The following is an 18,748-nucleotide window of genomic DNA, read 5'->3' as shown; positions in this document are numbered from 1 at the left end:
TGACTAAGGAGGTATTTTGGATATTTCTTCATCAGCTCAATGTCGTTCCCGTCACGAAAGCTACAGAGATTAATTCAGAACCCTACTCGAAACGCTATTTCCCTCCTCCCCGCCCACCAGTTCCAGCTGCCCCTTATGTTGGTGGTGTTGAATGGGATGCCACTAACTATATCGCAAATCATCTCGATCTTTTGAATGGTTTGCTTGCTGCGCTGCCCACTGCAAGTGAGCGCAATACGTTACGAACTGAACTTCGGGCATCTGGTTTTGAGAAAGTGATGGGCACCAGTCTACGCACTTGCAAAGAGAAATTCTACTCCTCAGTGCACGATTCTTTGAAGCTTTGGGTTGCTGCGGCAGCGGAAGATGGGTGGGATTACAAATTTGTTCGCGAAGGCCCAGCCCGAGGTGGTCCGGATTCTACCTCAAGAAGCCCCATCAAGTCTACCCCGGGCTCTCCGAAAAAGCGGGTTGGGCTAGTGAGCGACGAGCCGCCCAAGTTAGATCTCACTGGGGAAATTGGCCATGAAGCAAGCGAAACTAGTAGCGGTTGGCTTTGATTTTTATCTCACGAAAACCAAGTCCCATTCTTCGTGTTGCGATATCTTCAAAGTTCGCATTCTGCACTGAATTTATCGCACTTTTCCTTTGTAGATGTCTTTTTTTTGTTTTCACTTCCTCATTGCCTATGGTGTTTTGGTTTTCGATGGTGACTTTTATGACATTTTGAATTTGTTTTCTAATGATTGGCAGAGCTCCCTTTTTTTCTCTATCGAAGGTTACTCTCGCCTGTGGAAAGGTTGTTCATGTACTGTACAAACCAGCCGCACAAATTACATGCCTTCTACTCATCAGTGGCATTAATGAAATGATGAATAAATGGGTATTTAATGAGATTCCACTTCTAACATGATCACTGTTGGTATTACTTTTTTTCTTTTTTTTTTTCTTTTTCTTTTTCATTTCTTTTTTTGATATTCCACACCTGGTAGATTGGCTCGGAGAAAACATACCTCGGAAATATTTCGATGTTATCACGTCCCTAACCTTATAAGGGGATCGGACATTGCTAGACCTCCGTTTTTAGTGTACTTTTGCATCTGTCAAACATCTATCGTATTTTCGCCGCCAATTTCTTCTTCATGTTCTTATCTAGAGTCCAGCTGAGTGAGTCGCTTGTTCTTGACAAGCAGGACAGCTGAGGACCGCTCTCGAAACAGCTCCCGCACTACCCATACTAGTCAATCTCCAGAAAACATCCCGCGGCATTCAGGGGGATGTGAGGACAAAAACATTCTGAATCCGGTCACAACAAATACTCACACCTGTCGGCGCACTGTTGAAGGTTCAAGTTGGCATTCGACCTGCAGGCAGTATTCACACGATGTAGTGTAAAGACGGTACGTACACTCCACGCCCTGTAGCACTTCAACATCCTCTGACACGTCTTGCTGAGGCCACTGTGGCAATTCAGCTGAATTTGGAGAAAAAAGTCGGAGTTGGAGAGGAGGGAGTGCAAGGGGATGTTGAGTTCACACATTGATAAGATGTTCCCATTCAGGTGAACAACAAGTCGTTTCCTTCCAGACCTGCAAAGCGCCCACCACGCATGAATGTCGCTACATTTGGGGCCGGCGGCCGATGAATCTTTGATCCTGCACCATCCCTCACAGCGGGGAACACCAAGTTCCCCAACCTCTTACTGGGTGGAGACACAAGTCCCTGGGTCGCCTGTTAGTCGCAAGCCGCAGTCTCCAACCCGGTCACTCAAGTGTCTTAATTATGGTTTGGGAAATATGTTCAATCCAAGACGCCATTTTAACCCCTGCCGTTTTCTTGCAACAGCCTTGAACGTCGTACCTGGTGGAAATGCATCTGATATATCTGCGCCTCATCAACTGTGCAATGTGGGACAATTTCAGATGCGATGTGCTTTATTCATCGGCATACAGCTACACGCCTTAACGCAGGGGATAATTTGCCAGTGAAACCATCCAGACAGTCATGTTCTATCTTCTCGAATTTCTCCCTCTAGGGCTCTGGAAGCTAGTTGGGTGGGCCCGAAATGGGTATTTGATGTTCCCCCGCAATTTGCAAGGCTATCTAGTATATTGTGACAAGGTTAAGGATCGAAGCTAGCTTTGCATCTACTGCCATTCATTAGCTTTCGTCCAATCCTACTGAGTTTCGATTCCTCCAGAAACCCTCCCAGCTTCCCCAGAGAGACCTCGAATTCGATTTTGAAGTTTGTGAATAACGTGGGAGGATTGGGTTAACGCTAGCATCCAGTCAGTCGAGTCCCTTACCATGAAGTTTAGGACCCCATGTATTCCCCTATCCTCTACATACGACGTTCATTGGTCATATTCAGAATCGAGAAGATCAAGACACTACGACACAGGTCCGCCACCAGGCTTGTCCTTCGGTGTCCTGCTCTCGAAACGTCGTCTCCTTGGATGGAAGGGACCTGGCCTCTGTGCAAAGCGGGGGTTGTAAATATATGCATATTGTCAACCGAGTTTTGCAAATTTCTTCAGCTGCTTCTATCGTTTGCGGACATGGACAAGTCATGGTTTAAAAGCATTGCTGCTGCTCATTTGCCCAAAAAAAAGCCGTTGCTTTGACAGAGAATTTTAAAGCAAGGACGAAGAGCATAACAATTTTCCACAAGTAGGGTTTTCCAACCCTGCCCATCAAGCTTAATATCCCCTTGTCATACTCCTTCGGCTTTGCTCCTTGACTTGAACATCTCAATAGAAACTTCACAAAATTACTCAAGCTTTTGAGATGGACCACGAGAAGCGTGAAGGCAGTTCTTCAAGGGAAGAGGTAATCGATATCAATTATGTGGATAACATCGAAGCCTCAGCAGTGAATGAAAAGGCTTTGATTCGCAAAGTCGACTGGCGTTTACTCCCAATTCTGGGGGCCTTGTATGCCATTGCTTTGATTGACCGTGTCAATGTATGATGCCTTACCTCAAGAATATAGTTTTCTGCCATTCATTTTTCTTGCCTCCCGTTTGCTTGAATGAGACATTGACAAGTCCTTTTGGTCAACAGATATCCAATGCGCGTGTAGCCGGAATGAACAAGGAGCTGGAACTACACATAGGATCACGATATACCATTGCCCTGCTTGTCTTCTTCATTCCGTATTTCATTTTCGAGGTATGTCATCGGAAAATGAGCAATTTCGCTTCGTCTCGGTTGAGATTTCCACATGTAAAAATGCAACGCTAATCTACTCAATATCCCGGAACTGGTAGCTCCCTTCCAATATCGTTCTTCGAAAGGTTGGAAGTGCTAATTGGCTTGCTTTTGTTGCCTTCGGATGGGGAAGTTTCATGCTGGGACAGGTGCGTGGCTAACCATGATATTTCGTTCCTGACTTTTATTTACTTTTGTCTAGGGGTTCTTGAACAGCTACGAAGCTCTTACTGCCCTACGCTTCCTCTTGGGATTCTTCGAAGCCGGTATGCTTACATACGACCAACAACGACAGGAACAAAAGCAACGGCTAATTTTGAAATTCTCCGTAGGATTTTTTCCTGGCTGCGTGTACCTGATATCTTGTTGGTACATTCGGTATGAAATGCAAACACGGTTCGTAGACCTAGTCTTCCATCCAGAAAATCTCAGTAACCAGCATAAGTACTTACTCAGTGCTAGGCTTGCTGCATTCTACCTATTTTCCGTCCTTGTGGGAGGCTTCTCTGTTATTCTCGCATATGGCCTCATGCAGATGCAAGGGCTACGGGGCTACCTTGGCTGGAGATGGATTTTTGTAAGCCGTGCGAAGTTGAGAAGATCTCACACTCACACAAATAGGGCCAACTAACTTGAGATAATATGCCAGATCATTGAGGGTCTTCTCACGCAAGTTGTGGCAATAGTTTCGTGGTTCCTGATCATTGATTTCCCGGACAAAGCTCAAAAGACCGGTTTCCTGACAGAACAAGAAGCCGTATTTATTGAGCACCGCATTGAGAAGGATCGCGCTGATGCGGTCAATGACCCCCTGACTTGGGCGAAGTGTGGAGAACATTTGAGGGATCTTAAGCTGTGGGCGTTGTAGGTATTCCGGCGAAATTATCTCACGCAAGTATGTGCTAACCAATATTCAGTGCTTTAATGTTTATGTCAACTACAACGCCTGCGTGAGTCTCCCGCCGTATCAATGGGATGACAACTGGATGGAAAAATTCTAACGACTTTTTTCTAGATACGCCTTTGCTTATTTCTCACCAACTATCATTCAAGTAAGTCAAGCAGCCAAATAATACTCCACGATTACTCATCCAAAGTAACAGAATATAATTTGTAGGGCCTGGGATATAGCGGAGGAATCGCAAATCTCCTTTCTGCACCTCCTGTTATTTTTGCAGTTATCTCCGCGTACTCCTTTGCCTTGGTGGGAGACAAGTACCGCCTCCGTGGCCCCATTATCGCAGCACAATGTATCATTAGCATCGTCGGCCTTATGATCACTGCATACCACGCGAAACCCGGCGTTCGCTACTTTGGCATATTCCTCGGCACTGCTGGGTGTCAAGGAAACGTCCCTGCCATCCTCGCCTACCAATCTAATAATATCCGCATGCAGTCGAAGAGGTCTGTTGGAAGTGCATTGCAAATTGGATTCGGTGCCATTGGAGGCATCATTGCCTCGACGACGTTCCGCGAGGTGGATGCCCCCAAGTATATTCCCGGCCTGTGGACAACAGCCGGCTTGCAGTTCCTTATTCTGACATTGTTGGCTTGCACAACTATCCATTTCTTGCGGAGGAATAAGCAGGTTGATACTGGCACTGCGATGAAACCGATTGAGGGGCTCGAAGGCTTCAAATATACATTATGAGTAAGGAGGTGAGTTGGCTATTGACAGCATAATTTAAAGGCTTTTACTTGGAGAGGATAACGTTATTGAGATGGTAAATTCGTTTTTGCCCAACATATGAATAATAACTCTTAGATTACTTGTTATTGGGCACATAATTGATTTAATGAGAGGTTGCCAGCATGCTCACTGCCCAGCCAAATGCCGAACGACATTACACTCAGATATGAGTCCGGAGTACTCCGGTTTTCAACATTTAGGACCAATGTCACCCTGTCAACAGGCTGCGGAATGAGAGCCCTGCAAATGGAGCCGGGCCACTTTACGGGGGATTGTATATTTTAGTGCTTTATTTAGCTTTTTGTAGTGTATTCTCAAGGGTTCCTTCATGGAGAAGTCCAACTTGCCGACGAAAGGTGGAGGCGTTGGTGGCCCCAATTTTCCAATACTAATATATGGCTTTCTTATAGCGCAAGCATGAGTTCATGACGTCGAGTGGGTTGACTACTAGTAGCTTTTTCGGAGCTGTCGGCTATTGTGATGACCCTAAACCAGTACAATAAAGAGTATGGGAAACATATCCGAACGCATCAAATTCTGTTTACATCTCTTTTGGTCCCCGAGATTTTTCAAAATGCAACGCTATAGCTTCTCCAACCCCTCAAAATCGCGGCACGTGGGCAGGTATGAAACCTGGCTGACATGTTAGAATAGCTGATTCTGATCCCAATTTTTGTGGGGTGAGGAGACATGTAGCTGCGTACATTGGTTGCTGGTTCCGGTGGGACTGAATTACCATTGTGGGGTTTCGCGGGTGGTCCACGCCCAGCTCGCGGGGGAGAGAACTATCTGCCGAAATACGAACCAAGTGTGAAGACGGCGGATAGGGTCCAGATTTCCTACATCATTATTACTTGACCAGAGGCAAGCAGAGTATGTAGCATCCACTCCAACAAGGAGACTTTTCGAATGGGCAATGGACCGGATTCCCTGAATTTTCTTGGAAGTTTGGCGAGAAAGCTCAAGACTCCGCCCCAACAACAATCGTAGCTAAAAATAATACAAACCCATTTTGAGCGATTCTGCTGATGGTTTGTTTCTTAGAGTCGTCACAGTCAGGAAGGGGAAAAGAATGCAAAGGTAAAGCCAATTCCCGTCGTTCCACCCAGCGCATGCTTTTCACATGTCGTATTCCGCCGAAAGACATTGACATTCGACCTTCCCATCAGTCTTCCGGCTGGAAATCATGTAATGATTATGGGTAAGTTCGTCAGCTGAGCATCACAGATTTAAAAAAGCATTCCAAGCATAAATATATATTGTCTCCTTCTATAAATACAAATGATGTCCTTCCTGCTCCTCCCCTAATACCTAGTAACAACTCTCAGGAATCATTTTTAGCGGCCTTTGGGGCAGGCTTGGTTGGCTCCTTCTGGAATGAAGGCGGGGGAGCAGTTGAAAGGAGGCCCTTCAAGGATTGATGGACATAATCTCGGATCTGTCGCAAGGCGGAAAAATATTTCGGTTAGCCAACGACGGACGAAGGACTGGGAAATAAATGGGGGATGCGTAGGGGACTGGAAATGATATGCGTGACGGAAATTTAAAGATGGAATTGCCGAGAGCAAGACTAACCGGTTGGAATGGGTTTGCCTTTTCCTCCAAGTCCAGGAACAATACACAATATACCATAACCCCTATTCGGGCCCCGCAAAGTTGTCGGTTAGTATACACAATCTACAGGCTTACTTCCTATGATTGTAAAAGGAAGGACCTGAGAGTCTTTCTTGCGCTTGGATTTGAGGGGAGGTGAACATACAGCCAATAGCCGCCCACTGTACCAACTTTGTCCACTTAGTCCATGTAGGGCGTGCCCATTTCAGTTTCGCCCGCCTCCTGTATTTCCGCTCTAATCTGAACTGCTGCTTTTGCGATAATTTCGAAACATCTGGTGGCCATATTCGTTTTGCGCGATGTGGATTTATGTATACCGTTGACGGATTTTCGCTTTTGCTGCTGCTGCTGCTGCTGGTGTCGATGCTTGTGTGTGTTGCGTGGCAGTCAGCATCAGGGCGATTAGAGGATCCGAGTGAGGGTGAAGTCGGAGCTGAGGTATTAAATGCGCATTTTTGTACCGTACGGAGAGTCGAGGGCATGGTGGAGGAGACAGAAGCGGGAGCGGGCCGAGTGGGATGTGAACGGCATAGGCACGGCATCGAGAGATAGTAGCTCTGCAAGTGAGCGAATTAGTTTCAACTATTTAAAACGAATATCCAAGTTAGGTCATGATTAGACCATACCGCACTGTTATTGGGAAGGGGGCGGCTCCATCTTGAGATATTAAATGCTGTCGCAAAGCTCGACGTAGCTCGGATCGTTAAACCCGGTGATCTTGGAGGTGACATTGCACAATTATATCTCCCGATTGACAACTAGAACGCGAAAGGTCTTCAGGCAAAACGTAGATGCGGAAAAGAAAATATCATAGCGAGTGGTTGTATAGTATTCAGGGCAAAAAAAAGGAATTGCAGTTGGTTTGGAGTCTTGGCAAACTTATTCGACCTCCTATCGGGCCGTGAAGAACAACAATTGTATGTAGTTTCCTTACAAAATGATAGATTTAATTAATAACAACCTAATAACCCCATTTGATGTGCATATGCCTCTTGGTAGATATCTTTTGCAATTGTATATCATTGCCCATGAATTTTGCTCACTCCACAGCCGTGAGCATGGTGTTTTTTGATATTATCTACACAAAAATAAGTTTCTCATGTAGGCCCTCCCCTGCGTCCTCTTCTTTACGCGAGATGCTCCGTATAGATAACAAAAACTCCATAATTTGCGTCAAGAGAAGGCACTGTGGGTGTATGTAACATGCAACTGTGACGATGAATGATGCGACGTGATAGGGTCGCTACTATTCTGCTTCTCCCTCATCGTAGGACCTTAACTACTAGTAGACATGTACGTGACAGGGCACCAGCTTAAATCAGTTAAGAAAGGCGGATCCTATAAAAGAAGTATTCTTGAGTACGGAGTATTGCTGGAAACCTGCGTAGTGTACAGAGTATATATGCGCTCTTTAAAATGTACCGTACGTACGGGATCCCGGATATGCCCCACTCTTTGGTACTCTATTGAAGGTAAACCGAGTTTGCAGATCAATCTAATTTCCTCAATCTCAGGAAATCCTGGCTGACAGCAAAGAGGAGTTAGTTGTTGTTGTTGTGGAGCCGTAAAAATGGAAACGAGAGCTGGACAAAGTTGTTGTTGCTTCTTGACCAATTCCTAGTTTCACATGTCAATGTCAACTCGTGCTGCCAAGCCACGATCATGGGTCACGTGTTGTATAGCTTTCAGGAACAATTATAATCCGACGAGCCTCGGCTTTCGGTGTGATCAAGTGCTCTGGATACTGGATATAAAATAAGCATCCAACTCTCAGCCCTTGTTCTTCCGCTTTTCCTTTTCAATTTCTTCTGGCCCGTCTTCAAATATTTGTATATCCCTACGGTGCTTTATCCATTATCTATCCATTTCCTCCATCTACGTTGACTCTCACCATGTCTCAAGGTATGTGCCATCTGCATAACTAGCATGCACGTCATTACATTCTGCCTCTCAATGCTAACATGTGATTATTCCTTGCAGCAACGCAACGTCTTTCACAGGTCACTTCGCACCTTACCGGCAAGGGCGGAGTCTCCGCTATCACCGCTAAACACCCGGACGACATTGTCGTGACCTGTGCCCTGCGGACAGCCATCACCAAAGGTGGTAAGGGCGGCTTCAAGGACACTGCCGCATCCGACCTGCTGGCCGGTGTATTCAAATCTTTGGTTGAGAAATCCAAGATCGATCCTGCTTTGGTCGAAGATATTGCTGTTGGCTCTGTTTTGCCTCCTGGAGGAGGAGCTACTGAGTTCCGTGCTGCAGCTCTCGTTGCCGGATTCCCCGAAACCGCCGCTGTTCGGTCTCTAAACAGACAGTGCTCGAGCGGGCTCCAGGCAATTGTCGATATTGCCAATGCCATCAAGTGCGGGATGATTGATGTTGGCATCGGCGCTGGCGTCGAGAGCATGTCTCAACAATATGGGTAAGTTACTCCTCTCAGATTGGCAGTGCTGTAATGCGATTCCCTCCAGATGTAATAGAAAGATAAAATTAGCCCCGACTAACCCATCCTCCAGTCCTGGTGCAGTCTCCGAATTCTCCGAACTTCTCGAAAGCAACCAAGAAGCCGCCAATTGCAAAGTGCCTATGGGCATCCTCTCCGAGCAGATGGCCAAGGACCGCAATATCACGCGTGCCGAGCAGGACGCCTTCGCCGCCACCTCTTACCAGAAGGCCGTCAAGGCCCAAGAGGCGGGCCTCTTCAATGAAGAAATCGCCCCACAGACCGTTAAATTCGTCGATCCAAAGACAGAGAAGGAATCGACCATCACCGTCTCTCGCGACGACGGCGTGCGGACGGGCATCACGGCCGAATCGCTCTCCAAGATTCGCCCAGCCTTTGCCAAGGACGGCAGTATACACGCCGGAAACTCCTCGCAGATCTCTGACGGCGCCGCTGCAGTCTTGCTCATGAAGCGCTCTACCGCTGAGCGCCTGGGTCAGCGTATCATTGGCAAGTACGTCACTGCCAGTGTGGTTGGTGTCAAGCCACTGCTGATGGGCATTGGGCCGTGGAAGGCCATCCCCGTCGCGCTAGAGAAGGCGGGTTTGTCCAGGGATGACGTTGATATCTATGAGATCAATGAAGCGTTTGCGTCGCAGTGTGTGTGGTGTGTGAAGGAGCTGGGGTTACCGCTGGAGAAGGTCAATCCGAAAGGTGGTGCTATTGCCTTTGGACACCCGCTTGGCTGCACAGGCTGTAGACAGGTCAGCACGCTCCTGACGGAGCTGAAGAGAACGGGGAAGAGAGTTGGTGTTACTAGCATGTGTGTTGGTACTGGAATGGGTATGGCCGCTGTCTGGGTTGCGGAGTAGGTTTGCTGGTTATAGATGAAAGATAAAACAATGATGGGTATTGGCTGGCGGTCATGCAATCTTCACGGCATTCCAAGTACGTTTTCCTATGTTCATTCATCTTTCCTAGAAATGGTTAGAGCGAAATTGCTCATCATTGGTCGCTCTTGTTTTGCGTTTTTGTCTATTTCATTTCGTTCTTTTTGTCATATAGGTGTTTTACATACTACTGTACAAGTATGACACAGTTATTGCTTTCTTTCATATTTTATGTTCTCGGCTTATATTGGAGACTGCAGACGGCAGTACGGAATAAAATGACCCAGACTGATTAACGCGCTATATCGGAGACGCGGATTATCGAAGAAACCCCACATGCTAGCCCCAATCATCTGGTGAAAGGGCTTCCGAAATGTTCAATATATATATATTTAATATTTACAAGGAACAAAGTAGGCGGGAGCTGTCAGCTAAATAGTTACACCAGAGTAATTACGTCAATTCCATTAAATGCTGCGATGCTTATTAAAGGAATCGAAGACGCTTGCCCCGCTCAATACATCTTCCTTGACCTTCTCATCCGCGGCGGCAAGCTTGGGCACCAAGGCCAGGACTTCGTCGAGGAGTTCAGCGGGAATAACCGCGGCCCCTTCAAGAGGGTCACAAAACGCAATATCGCCCTGGAGATTTGGAAGATATTAGCTAGGGTGGGACTGGGGGGAATTATTACGATTTATTATGACTATTACGGTTTTCCGGAAGGGGGTGAAAGGTATATTTCTTACCGGAGAAACAGTCACTCCACCTATCTTCACCGGCACGTTTCGAGCACCTGGTTTGGCTTCTGCACTCGTGCCAACGGTGGATGTAGCTCGAGCCCAGATCTATTTTGGTTTGCAATTAGCGGTGTCCATATGCTTTTATGATCAGGTTGCCTTAGATGTATGGAGATGAATCTCCAATAATATTTTTTTAAAAAAAATAAAATAAATAAAATAAAATAGAAAAAAGAAAGGAAAGGAAAGAGATTTCAAAGTCAAGACTTTTCTTTTTCGCACTGACTTGTAGCTGTGTACTCCGCAACTCGGCCAAATCCCGCACTCGGCCATCCACAACTACCCCTTTCACTCCTAGGACCTTCATTCGCGCAGCCATTATGCCACCAACGCTGGCACAAAACTGGCCGGCTGGCTGCTCGATGAAGACGACAGTCCCCGGCTGTGAGCAGTCCACCCAATGGTGGCCGGGCGGGATGATACGATCCTTTGATGGTGACGTATCTTCCGGGAGAGGATCATTTTTGGGTATGAATTTGAACGTTGACGCGGGGCCGATTACTTTTGGTTCGTTTTCTAGGTTGATTCGGGATGGGGAGAATGGGACTTTTTTTTTTACAGTTTTGTTAATTCATCCATTCTGATGTATGTATATCACTTAAGGAGCTTTCTATTCTCCCAATTTGGGTTGATCAAGGATAATGCTTGTTGCATTATTTAAAAGAAAACGGGAATGCATTCGATACACCCCGATATCTTCTTCTTCCAAGGTCACTGGAAGCTGGCATGGAATCTGGAAGCATGTGTAGGCAGGCTCACCAATATCAGCAAGAAAACCAGCGCGGGCAGTTTCGCCTGCTGGAACTTTTTGGATTTTCAGAAGAGCATCTGAGACCTGCGGAGAGATGTGAGATTCAATTGCTGTACAATCTGCACCCGATATATCTTGTTCGATTAGGGAGAAACGAAATGACGCACATCGCAAACAGAATACCCCTGCAGAATATTTAGCTTTGCCTCGAGCGATCCTGATGTCATACTGCGCGGCACGGGGGAAGTTGATAGGTTGATATCGTGACTACTTAGTATTCAAGCCAGGGATAATTTGGGAACAAATTCAATGTGGCCGTGGGAAGGTCTTATTGCTATGCCGAAACTTGCTGCCCGTTTCTTTTTTCTTGGGGACATAGTGGGGTATTTTGTATGATGTTGGCCGAAGCAAAGGCGAACCTCCACTTACGGAATCGATCCACTCAAACTGCCGAGATCTGACGCGAAGGGTTTTGTGGAAAGGAAACTGCTGAGCATCTAAGTTAGTGTACTCCGGACTGTGTCATAGGATGCAATCGGTGTTCTGATGCGTTTGATCAAAAGTTGAAGACTTCCACAGGGGCAACTTGTTGATTGCTACATAGTATCCACTGTTTAGTAACGACCCAAGGATATTTTCCTGAATTGCCAACGACACTGTGTAAAGTTCTGTAAGAATAAATCCCCAAAAATCCCCAATGGAGGTTCTGGTCGCCTTTGCGTTCTAAAAGTGCCTGCTCGACCAGCATCCGAAAGTATTCTATGGCAAACCAGAATACGAGACACTCTGAAGCCTGTTGGGCTAGTGCTAGTTTTGTAACTAAGTAACTAGTTATTAGAGTGAATAATGCCCCGCGATATTGAAATCTCGGTTGGCGGCGATTTTCAATTCAACATCCGTATGCTCAAATAATTTACTGAGAAGAAGGCCGACGACTTATTATTAGGGCCTGCGAGACTTAATTCATCGGTATAACATGGCTTCTCAGCACCCTACTTATACTCGCGAACAACTCGCCAAATACCTCAGTTTTACTTTCAGCTGCTCTCCTGACCAAGGCATGGCCAAGTTGGTTGAGCTGGAGGCTCTTGTCCAGAAAGATCCACTGAAGGCATTAACCATGCTCCAACAACGACAGCTCGCGGCCGTACCGTTTTCCAATGTGGTGTTGCATTACTCGCAGCACCAAACCATCTCCCTGGACCCTGACTACCTGTTTCATAAACTTATCGAGCGCGGCCTGGGTGGCTATTGCTTGGAAAACACCGGCCTCCTGGCCATAGTGATACGGTCGCTGGGATATCAGTTTTATACTACCGCAGGAAGAGTGAGCAAATCTTATGATTCGCCTACCAGGGCGGGTCAATTTCATGGATGGTGAGGAACTCCGATACATAGAAGAAGACTCCTTGAGATAGCAGAGACAAAAAGGAGCAGGGGGAAGGAACTGCCAGAAAATATGCCAGGGTCATTGTATGGCGATACAGGAAGCTGACTGGTACCCGCAGGGGCCACATGATACTGGTGGTAACTCTCAACAGCACTAAGTACATCGTAAGCCCTGCTCCTCTGTGTCTGAATCTTTCTGCAGGACATCGCTGAATGGCTGCGGCATAGGTGGATGTTGGATTTGGTCCGAATGGTCCCACCCGTCCTCTGCTATTGGAGGAGGATAAACCCGTCACGTCCTTTGCTCCTGCGCAGATGAGGATGATAAAAGATAATATCAGCCCAAATGTGGACCGAAGCCAGCGACTGTGGATATACCAAACCAAACCAAAGCCAGAAAGCGACTGGAGGGACGCCTATTGTTTCTACGAAGTCGAATTCCTGCCACAAGACTACGAGATCCTGAACTTCTGGACAAGCCAACACCCCACCAGCACATTTAAGCAGAAATTTATCTGCACCAAATTTCTTTTGAATGAAACGGAGGATGATATCATTGGGACCTTGGCGCTAACAGGAGTTGATATGAAACAAAATATCAATGGTAATCTAGAGAAGATCGCGACTCTAAATTCTGAAGCGGATAGAGTTTCTGCATTGGGGAAATGGTTTAATGTACATCTCCATCCAATGGAGGTTCGGGGAATTAAGGGTGGGGTGGCAGAAATTCAGACGTCAATATAAACAAGTCTAAACCACGCAGCCAATTCTCCTGTTCAAATGTAGGAATACAGCTGCTTTTCTTCCTTTGATCTCGCAAAGTTGCAAAGCAAGTGTAGCTATGACACAGTATAAAGGGGGGAAAGTATGTTTTAGTAAAATCGTTTCTCCGTCTGGTCATCAAATCAGCTTTGTAACTCGTAGAAGAGGATCAAACATAGCATCTAGCCCTTACCTTCCATGGGTTGTTAACCTCGAATCCTACTGGCGCCTCATGGCCGTTATTTTGCCCTCTAAATATTCCCGTGATCCGTCGATCCCGTTCCATCACTATAGAATGTCAGTCTTCGATATCCGGCCGCTATTGTGCGAATACGTACTTTGCTGTTCAAAGGTCAGCGGATTATCCAATCAATGGAGCTCGACAAAAAAATACATGCCTTATCCCACATATCAATAGCCCGTCTTGGGTTTTTTCTTTCATTCGAATAGTACTTCACCGTCGACAGCCCGACCCCAGTGACACCGAACATCTAATGGTGGAGAGGTGAGCATCCGTCTTCAGGCAAAGCTGGTAGGGTACATACCACCATGATAATCCCATAAGGGAGAAGGGCCTCGAACGGAACGCCCATAATTGTAGAATACACTTCAAGACGACAGCCAATGATACCTCAAGCCTAGCTCTTCTAAAGAAGCTGCAATTGCACAGAGACACGCGGAATTGCGAAGTTGGTTGCGATGAATTGACGACGGGTTTGGCGGTTGCCAGATGGAGTTTAGCGTTTTACGATCTTGGCGTTCGGTGAGTAAGCAACAATTCACCAACCCAGACCGCACTCCAGCCAGGAGGGGGCTTTTACGTAGAGAATGCATCAGCTGGTGAGAAAGCAGACTGAAGGGACGAGCCAGCTGTAATTGACGCGTCCGTCCGGTAGTTGCCGTAAGTTTTCCTGGGGGCTTTTTCTTTAATGTTCTCTCTCCCCTGTTCCCAGCGCGTTTTCTTGACAATCCCCATCCTACCCCATGAAACTTCAACTAACAAAGACTTTGCGTTGATTTTCAGCTACTTTAATTTAACGACATATACCCTCGATCGCATGGTTGTTTTTGCGCAAACTGGTAGTTTATAGCTCTCGCTGATTCTACCCTACAGTGTTGCTGCAGACATCCGCATCTCCAACCCTTGGGATACAAGCACCTGCCACGGCGAACCTCACATCTTCCCCGAACGATATATAAAGGAACAAGCTGTGCAGTCATCTGCCAACCCGAGCAGAGTGGCCCAATGGTCTAGGCGCATCGTCAATCTGGCGACTGCAGTAGCTTATACCATGGCGGCGACTGTGCCGGCCACTTACGGAAATACCAGCATCGATCGACAGCCAGAACTGGTAGATAGCGACCAAGATGCTGAAGGCGATGAAGATGATGAATTGTATCCAACCCTCACACAATCGGCGACTGTAATACCACAAGAGAATATCGATCCCCCTTTAACGCTTGGAAATGGCGACGAGACAATTGAAGCCAGTGAACGAGAAGAGAATGACGGGGTTGGTGTTGGGGAGGTCCATGAACCTGAGACGAACCATAGGGATGATGTTGCTGATATGGATGAGGATGAGGATGCGGATGCGGATGCTGATGCAGACGAGGACACCGAGGCCATCGGAGCTGTGAAGTTCCCAGATGGCAATGCTAAATCCGATAGCGATGATGAGGACGACGATATTGACGACCCGGATGTTGAATTCGAAAACGAATCCAGCGATGTCAAGGCAGGCTCTGATGGCGAGTCATCCGAAGAGTCGGAAGTAGATGAAGAATGGGAGGCCGAAAGCAACGACGGAGAAGATGCAGACGCAGATGCGTTAAATCCCAACAATTGCATGTAAGTTTTCAAACAGTACATATGAACAAACGAAATAGTCGCTAATTACATATAGAGTCTGTGGACAAGATGAAGAACACGATCCTAGTGAAGAGTTCGAGGAATATTTATCATGTGCCGTTTGTGGTGATCATTGTAAGTTTTGATGAGTTTTAAAATGCTTGGCTCGTTCCCTGACGGAATTGTGGAGTTGAGTCTAATCAATCCATCCTTAGGCCATCGCCAATGTGCGCGAGAACGGGGAACTTTAAATAGCGAAGAAGGTATTTTTCCATATCACTTCTCATTCCCGCTTTCTTAAGTTCCTAGACAAGGCTAACGAACTCGCCAATTTATTAGCTGCTGAAAATTGGAGATGCCCTAGTTGTGTTGAAAACAAGCTAGAGCCTGATAAACACGAAAGGACTCCATCCCGGCGGAGATCAGGCACATCAAACATTGCAATCGATCTACTGCCCGCTCATAGCGAAGCGTTAGGCCCCGAGTCCCACTCTATTTTCAGTTCGTTAATTGTCGATGATGATCCATTGGATGGCTCTAGGTCACTTCGGAAGCGGAGGGCATCCGACGAGGGTCCAGAAGGGAATATGGTTACTCAAAAACGACAAAAGAAAATTCCCGCTAGATTCGAGGGGATGATTCCCACTCCCTTACCAAGGAATATGAAAACAGTACAAGCACTGATCGAACATTCCACCGAGAACAATGTTACTAGCCGCCAGTCAAGACCACGAAGAACGCGGAAAACTGAAAAGGCCCTCTGTAACATTGTTCAACGTCAGGCAGGAAAGATTATTCTTTCATTTCACCTAAACAGTACGAAATTAAATAGAATTTTGAACTCACGGCAAAAGCAAATCTCGAGACGGAGGCCGCCAAAACCACCTCCAGTGGTTGAATCTCCCCAAATTCCTTTCCAACCCATCGCGCCCTCAGCATACAGCGCTCCCTTTTACGCCTTCCATGATCGAGAAAACGATGAGCTCAAATCGAAGCCCTACGGTGGAATATTATCGGAAGCTGATGCTGATACTTCAAGAACACTCCCTCTTGCTGCAGATCGGGAGAAGTTCGAGGCCGCTCGCCAGAAAGCCGAAGAAGAATGGAGACAGAAAATGGCTGCTGCTGATCAGCCTGGAGAATCCGCACCACGTGCAAAAATCTCCGGGCCACCAAGCAAAATAAAGTACATTAGCTTTGGTGGCTATGAGATTGAAACGTGGTATGCTGCGCCTTATCCAGAAGAATACAGTAGAAACAGAGTGCTCTACATTTGCGAATTCTGTCTCAAATATATGAATTCGGATTTTGTTGCCTGGCGCCACAAACTGAAATGCCCAGCGAAACATCCTCCCGGGGACGAAATATACCGAGATGGGTCAGTTTCAGTTTTCGAAGTCGATGGTCGCAAGAATCCAGTATACTGCCAAAACCTTTGCTTGCTTGCGAAATTATTCCTAGGATCCAAAACGCTCTACTACGATGTCGAACCGTTTCTTTTCTATGTCATGACAGAATATGATGAGTTAGGTTGCCACTTCGTTGGCTACTTTAGCAAGGAGAAAAGGCCCAGCTCATCAAATAATGTGTCATGCATCTTAACACTCCCCATTCATCAACGGAAAGGCTACGGGAATCTCCTGATAGATTTCTCCTATCTTCTAACGAGGGTGGAACGGAAAACAGGGTCGCCAGAAAAACCTCTGTCAGATCTGGGTCTGGTATCATACCGCAATTACTGGCGTCTCGTGTTGTCATACCAGCTGCGAAACCAGAAATCTCCTGTGAGTATTGCCGAGCTTTCAGAGCGCACTGGCATGACAGCGGATGATATCGTGTCAGGCTTGGAAGGACTGCGGGCTCTCGTCCGGGATCCCCAGACTAAAACATATGCCCTGCGACTAAATTTCGCCTATTTTGAAGAGTATATTCGAAATTGGGAGAAGAAAAATTATATACGACTCAATCCAAATGCTCTTGTCTGGACTCCTTATGTAATGGGTCGCAGCAATCAGTCACACTATGACCGGGCGCCATTACATACTGTTGCTCCGCGTGATGAGCCCGATGCGGACGACGACATAGAAGGCAACGGCGATAGCAATGTGTATACCAACCGGGCAGAAAATATGAACGGCGATACAAGTAGCATGCAAGATGGATTCGTCAATGGACACAGTCACGCCAGATCTGTATCACCTCCATTTGATCCCCCTGGCCCGCCATCAATGAGTGTGATGCCTTTTGATGGTGCCTCATTGAGGCAAGCCAATGGTGTCAGGACCCCGTCAGTGTCCTCCATGATGCAGAACCCAGCAGCCGGCATTCCACCCACGCGGTTCGAAATATTCCCCCCGATCCCAGGAACGATTACCAAGCGTCGCCCTGGTCGCCCCTTCGGCTCAACTCGTGCTAATAAGTTCAGAGGACGCACCACTACAACCACTGCTCCCACTACGGCACGAACAAGTGGCCGCAGTACTCCAAAGCGAACGGCCAGCCAGGTTACGGGTACTCCGACTCCTTCCAGCAGAACAATTGGTCTCCGAAGAGGGCGAAGTAGTAGGTTCCTTGACCCCAATGATGCTGATGAAGTAATGGGTGACGGTATTGAGAGCAGGGAGGGTGGCGAACTTGAACAGTTGGAAAGTCCGACACTTCAATCTACTGAGGTGGAGGCAGCCAACATGGAGATTGGCGCCAATGCTACACCTGAGTCGCACGCCGCTGCAAGCAATAATGGCAGAGCTACTGGCGCACTTGAGAATGGCAACACAAATATCGACAAAGCTACTTGCGCCGTCCCGCCATCTGGAGACAACAAAGTCAACAAGCACCAAGCCACAGATTTGGATATCGTGGACCATGAAAGGTCGCAGGAAGCCATCCAGGGGCCTGAAAATCACCAATCGATAGATGGCATTGATGAACATACTTGAAAATGTCGTTTGACGTGCTGATTGCTACATGTCTCCTCCCTCGTCGACAATGGCGACTTTCGATCTACACGGACCGGCGAGATATCTAATCTTTTCGAATGTTACAATAGGGGCTGGAGGGGTTTCCACCATTCCCTCTGTTTTCTTGTGGTAAGGTACGATACGGAGTTTTACATTGGTTCATTTGGAGGCTATTATGGGCATGTTCAACGATATTTCATTTCATGTCGTTTATTATACCACAGTTTCTTCCTTTTTTTCCGGCGAACTTCTGATATACACATTCTTTTTTTTTTTCCATCTTCCGGGTTGTTGCACGTAAAAATCATTCAATGGCGTTCTATGTTTGTTAGATTGGCCCCGGTGCGGCTCCATCTCTCTTCTGCCTACAAACTAAAACTTGACCCGA

General features: G+C 46.9%; 4 protein-coding genes across 4 annotated transcripts; 2 read left to right on the top strand and 2 right to left on the bottom strand.

Moving 5' to 3' along the window:
• Window positions 1-8,405: 8,405 nt before the first annotated feature.
• HCBG_03496 (3-ketoacyl-coA thiolase peroxisomal A) lies at window positions 8,406-9,982 on the top strand (the record flags this gene model as incomplete). Its single annotated transcript, XM_045430545.1, has 3 exons — window positions 8,406-8,415; window positions 8,494-8,938; window positions 9,033-9,982. The coding sequence occupies 3 exons, from the start codon at window positions 8,406-8,408 to the stop codon at window positions 9,829-9,831; spliced, it is 1,254 nt and encodes a 417-aa protein (XP_045288688.1).
• Window positions 9,983-10,015: 33 nt separating this feature from the next.
• On the bottom strand, window positions 10,016-11,624 carry HCBG_03495 (DlpA domain-containing protein; the record flags this gene model as incomplete). The annotated part of the gene is made up of 5 exons (XM_045430544.1): window positions 10,016-10,490; window positions 10,596-10,694; window positions 10,873-11,192; window positions 11,406-11,481; window positions 11,565-11,624. 5 exons carry the CDS (start codon window positions 11,622-11,624, stop codon window positions 10,317-10,319), a joined length of 729 nt encoding a protein of 242 aa, XP_045288687.1.
• A 1,764-nt stretch (window positions 11,625-13,388) lies between these two features.
• HCBG_03494 (uncharacterized protein) lies at window positions 13,389-14,202 on the bottom strand (the record flags this gene model as incomplete). The annotated part of the gene is made up of 5 exons (XM_045430543.1): window positions 13,389-13,679; window positions 13,742-13,836; window positions 13,887-13,890; window positions 13,947-14,039; window positions 14,094-14,202. The coding sequence occupies 5 exons, from the start codon at window positions 14,139-14,141 to the stop codon at window positions 13,659-13,661; spliced, it is 261 nt and encodes an 86-aa protein (XP_045288686.1).
• A 638-nt stretch (window positions 14,203-14,840) lies between these two features.
• HCBG_03493 (histone acetyltransferase mst2) lies at window positions 14,841-18,339 on the top strand (the record flags this gene model as incomplete). The annotated part of the gene is made up of 3 exons (XM_045430542.1): window positions 14,841-15,400; window positions 15,456-15,535; window positions 15,740-18,339. The coding sequence occupies 3 exons, from the start codon at window positions 14,841-14,843 to the stop codon at window positions 18,337-18,339; spliced, it is 3,240 nt and encodes a 1,079-aa protein (XP_045288685.1).
• Between the last annotated feature and the right edge of the window lie 409 nt (window positions 18,340-18,748).

The sequence above is a fragment of the Histoplasma capsulatum genome (genome assembly GCF_000150115.1).
Source record: "Histoplasma capsulatum G186AR genomic scaffold supercont2.4, whole genome shotgun sequence".
Classification (NCBI taxonomy): Eukaryota; Fungi; Ascomycota; class Eurotiomycetes; order Onygenales; family Ajellomycetaceae; genus Histoplasma; species Histoplasma capsulatum.
Note: the sequence above shows the minus strand (reverse complement) of the source record. Positions and strands in the feature narration are given on the sequence as shown.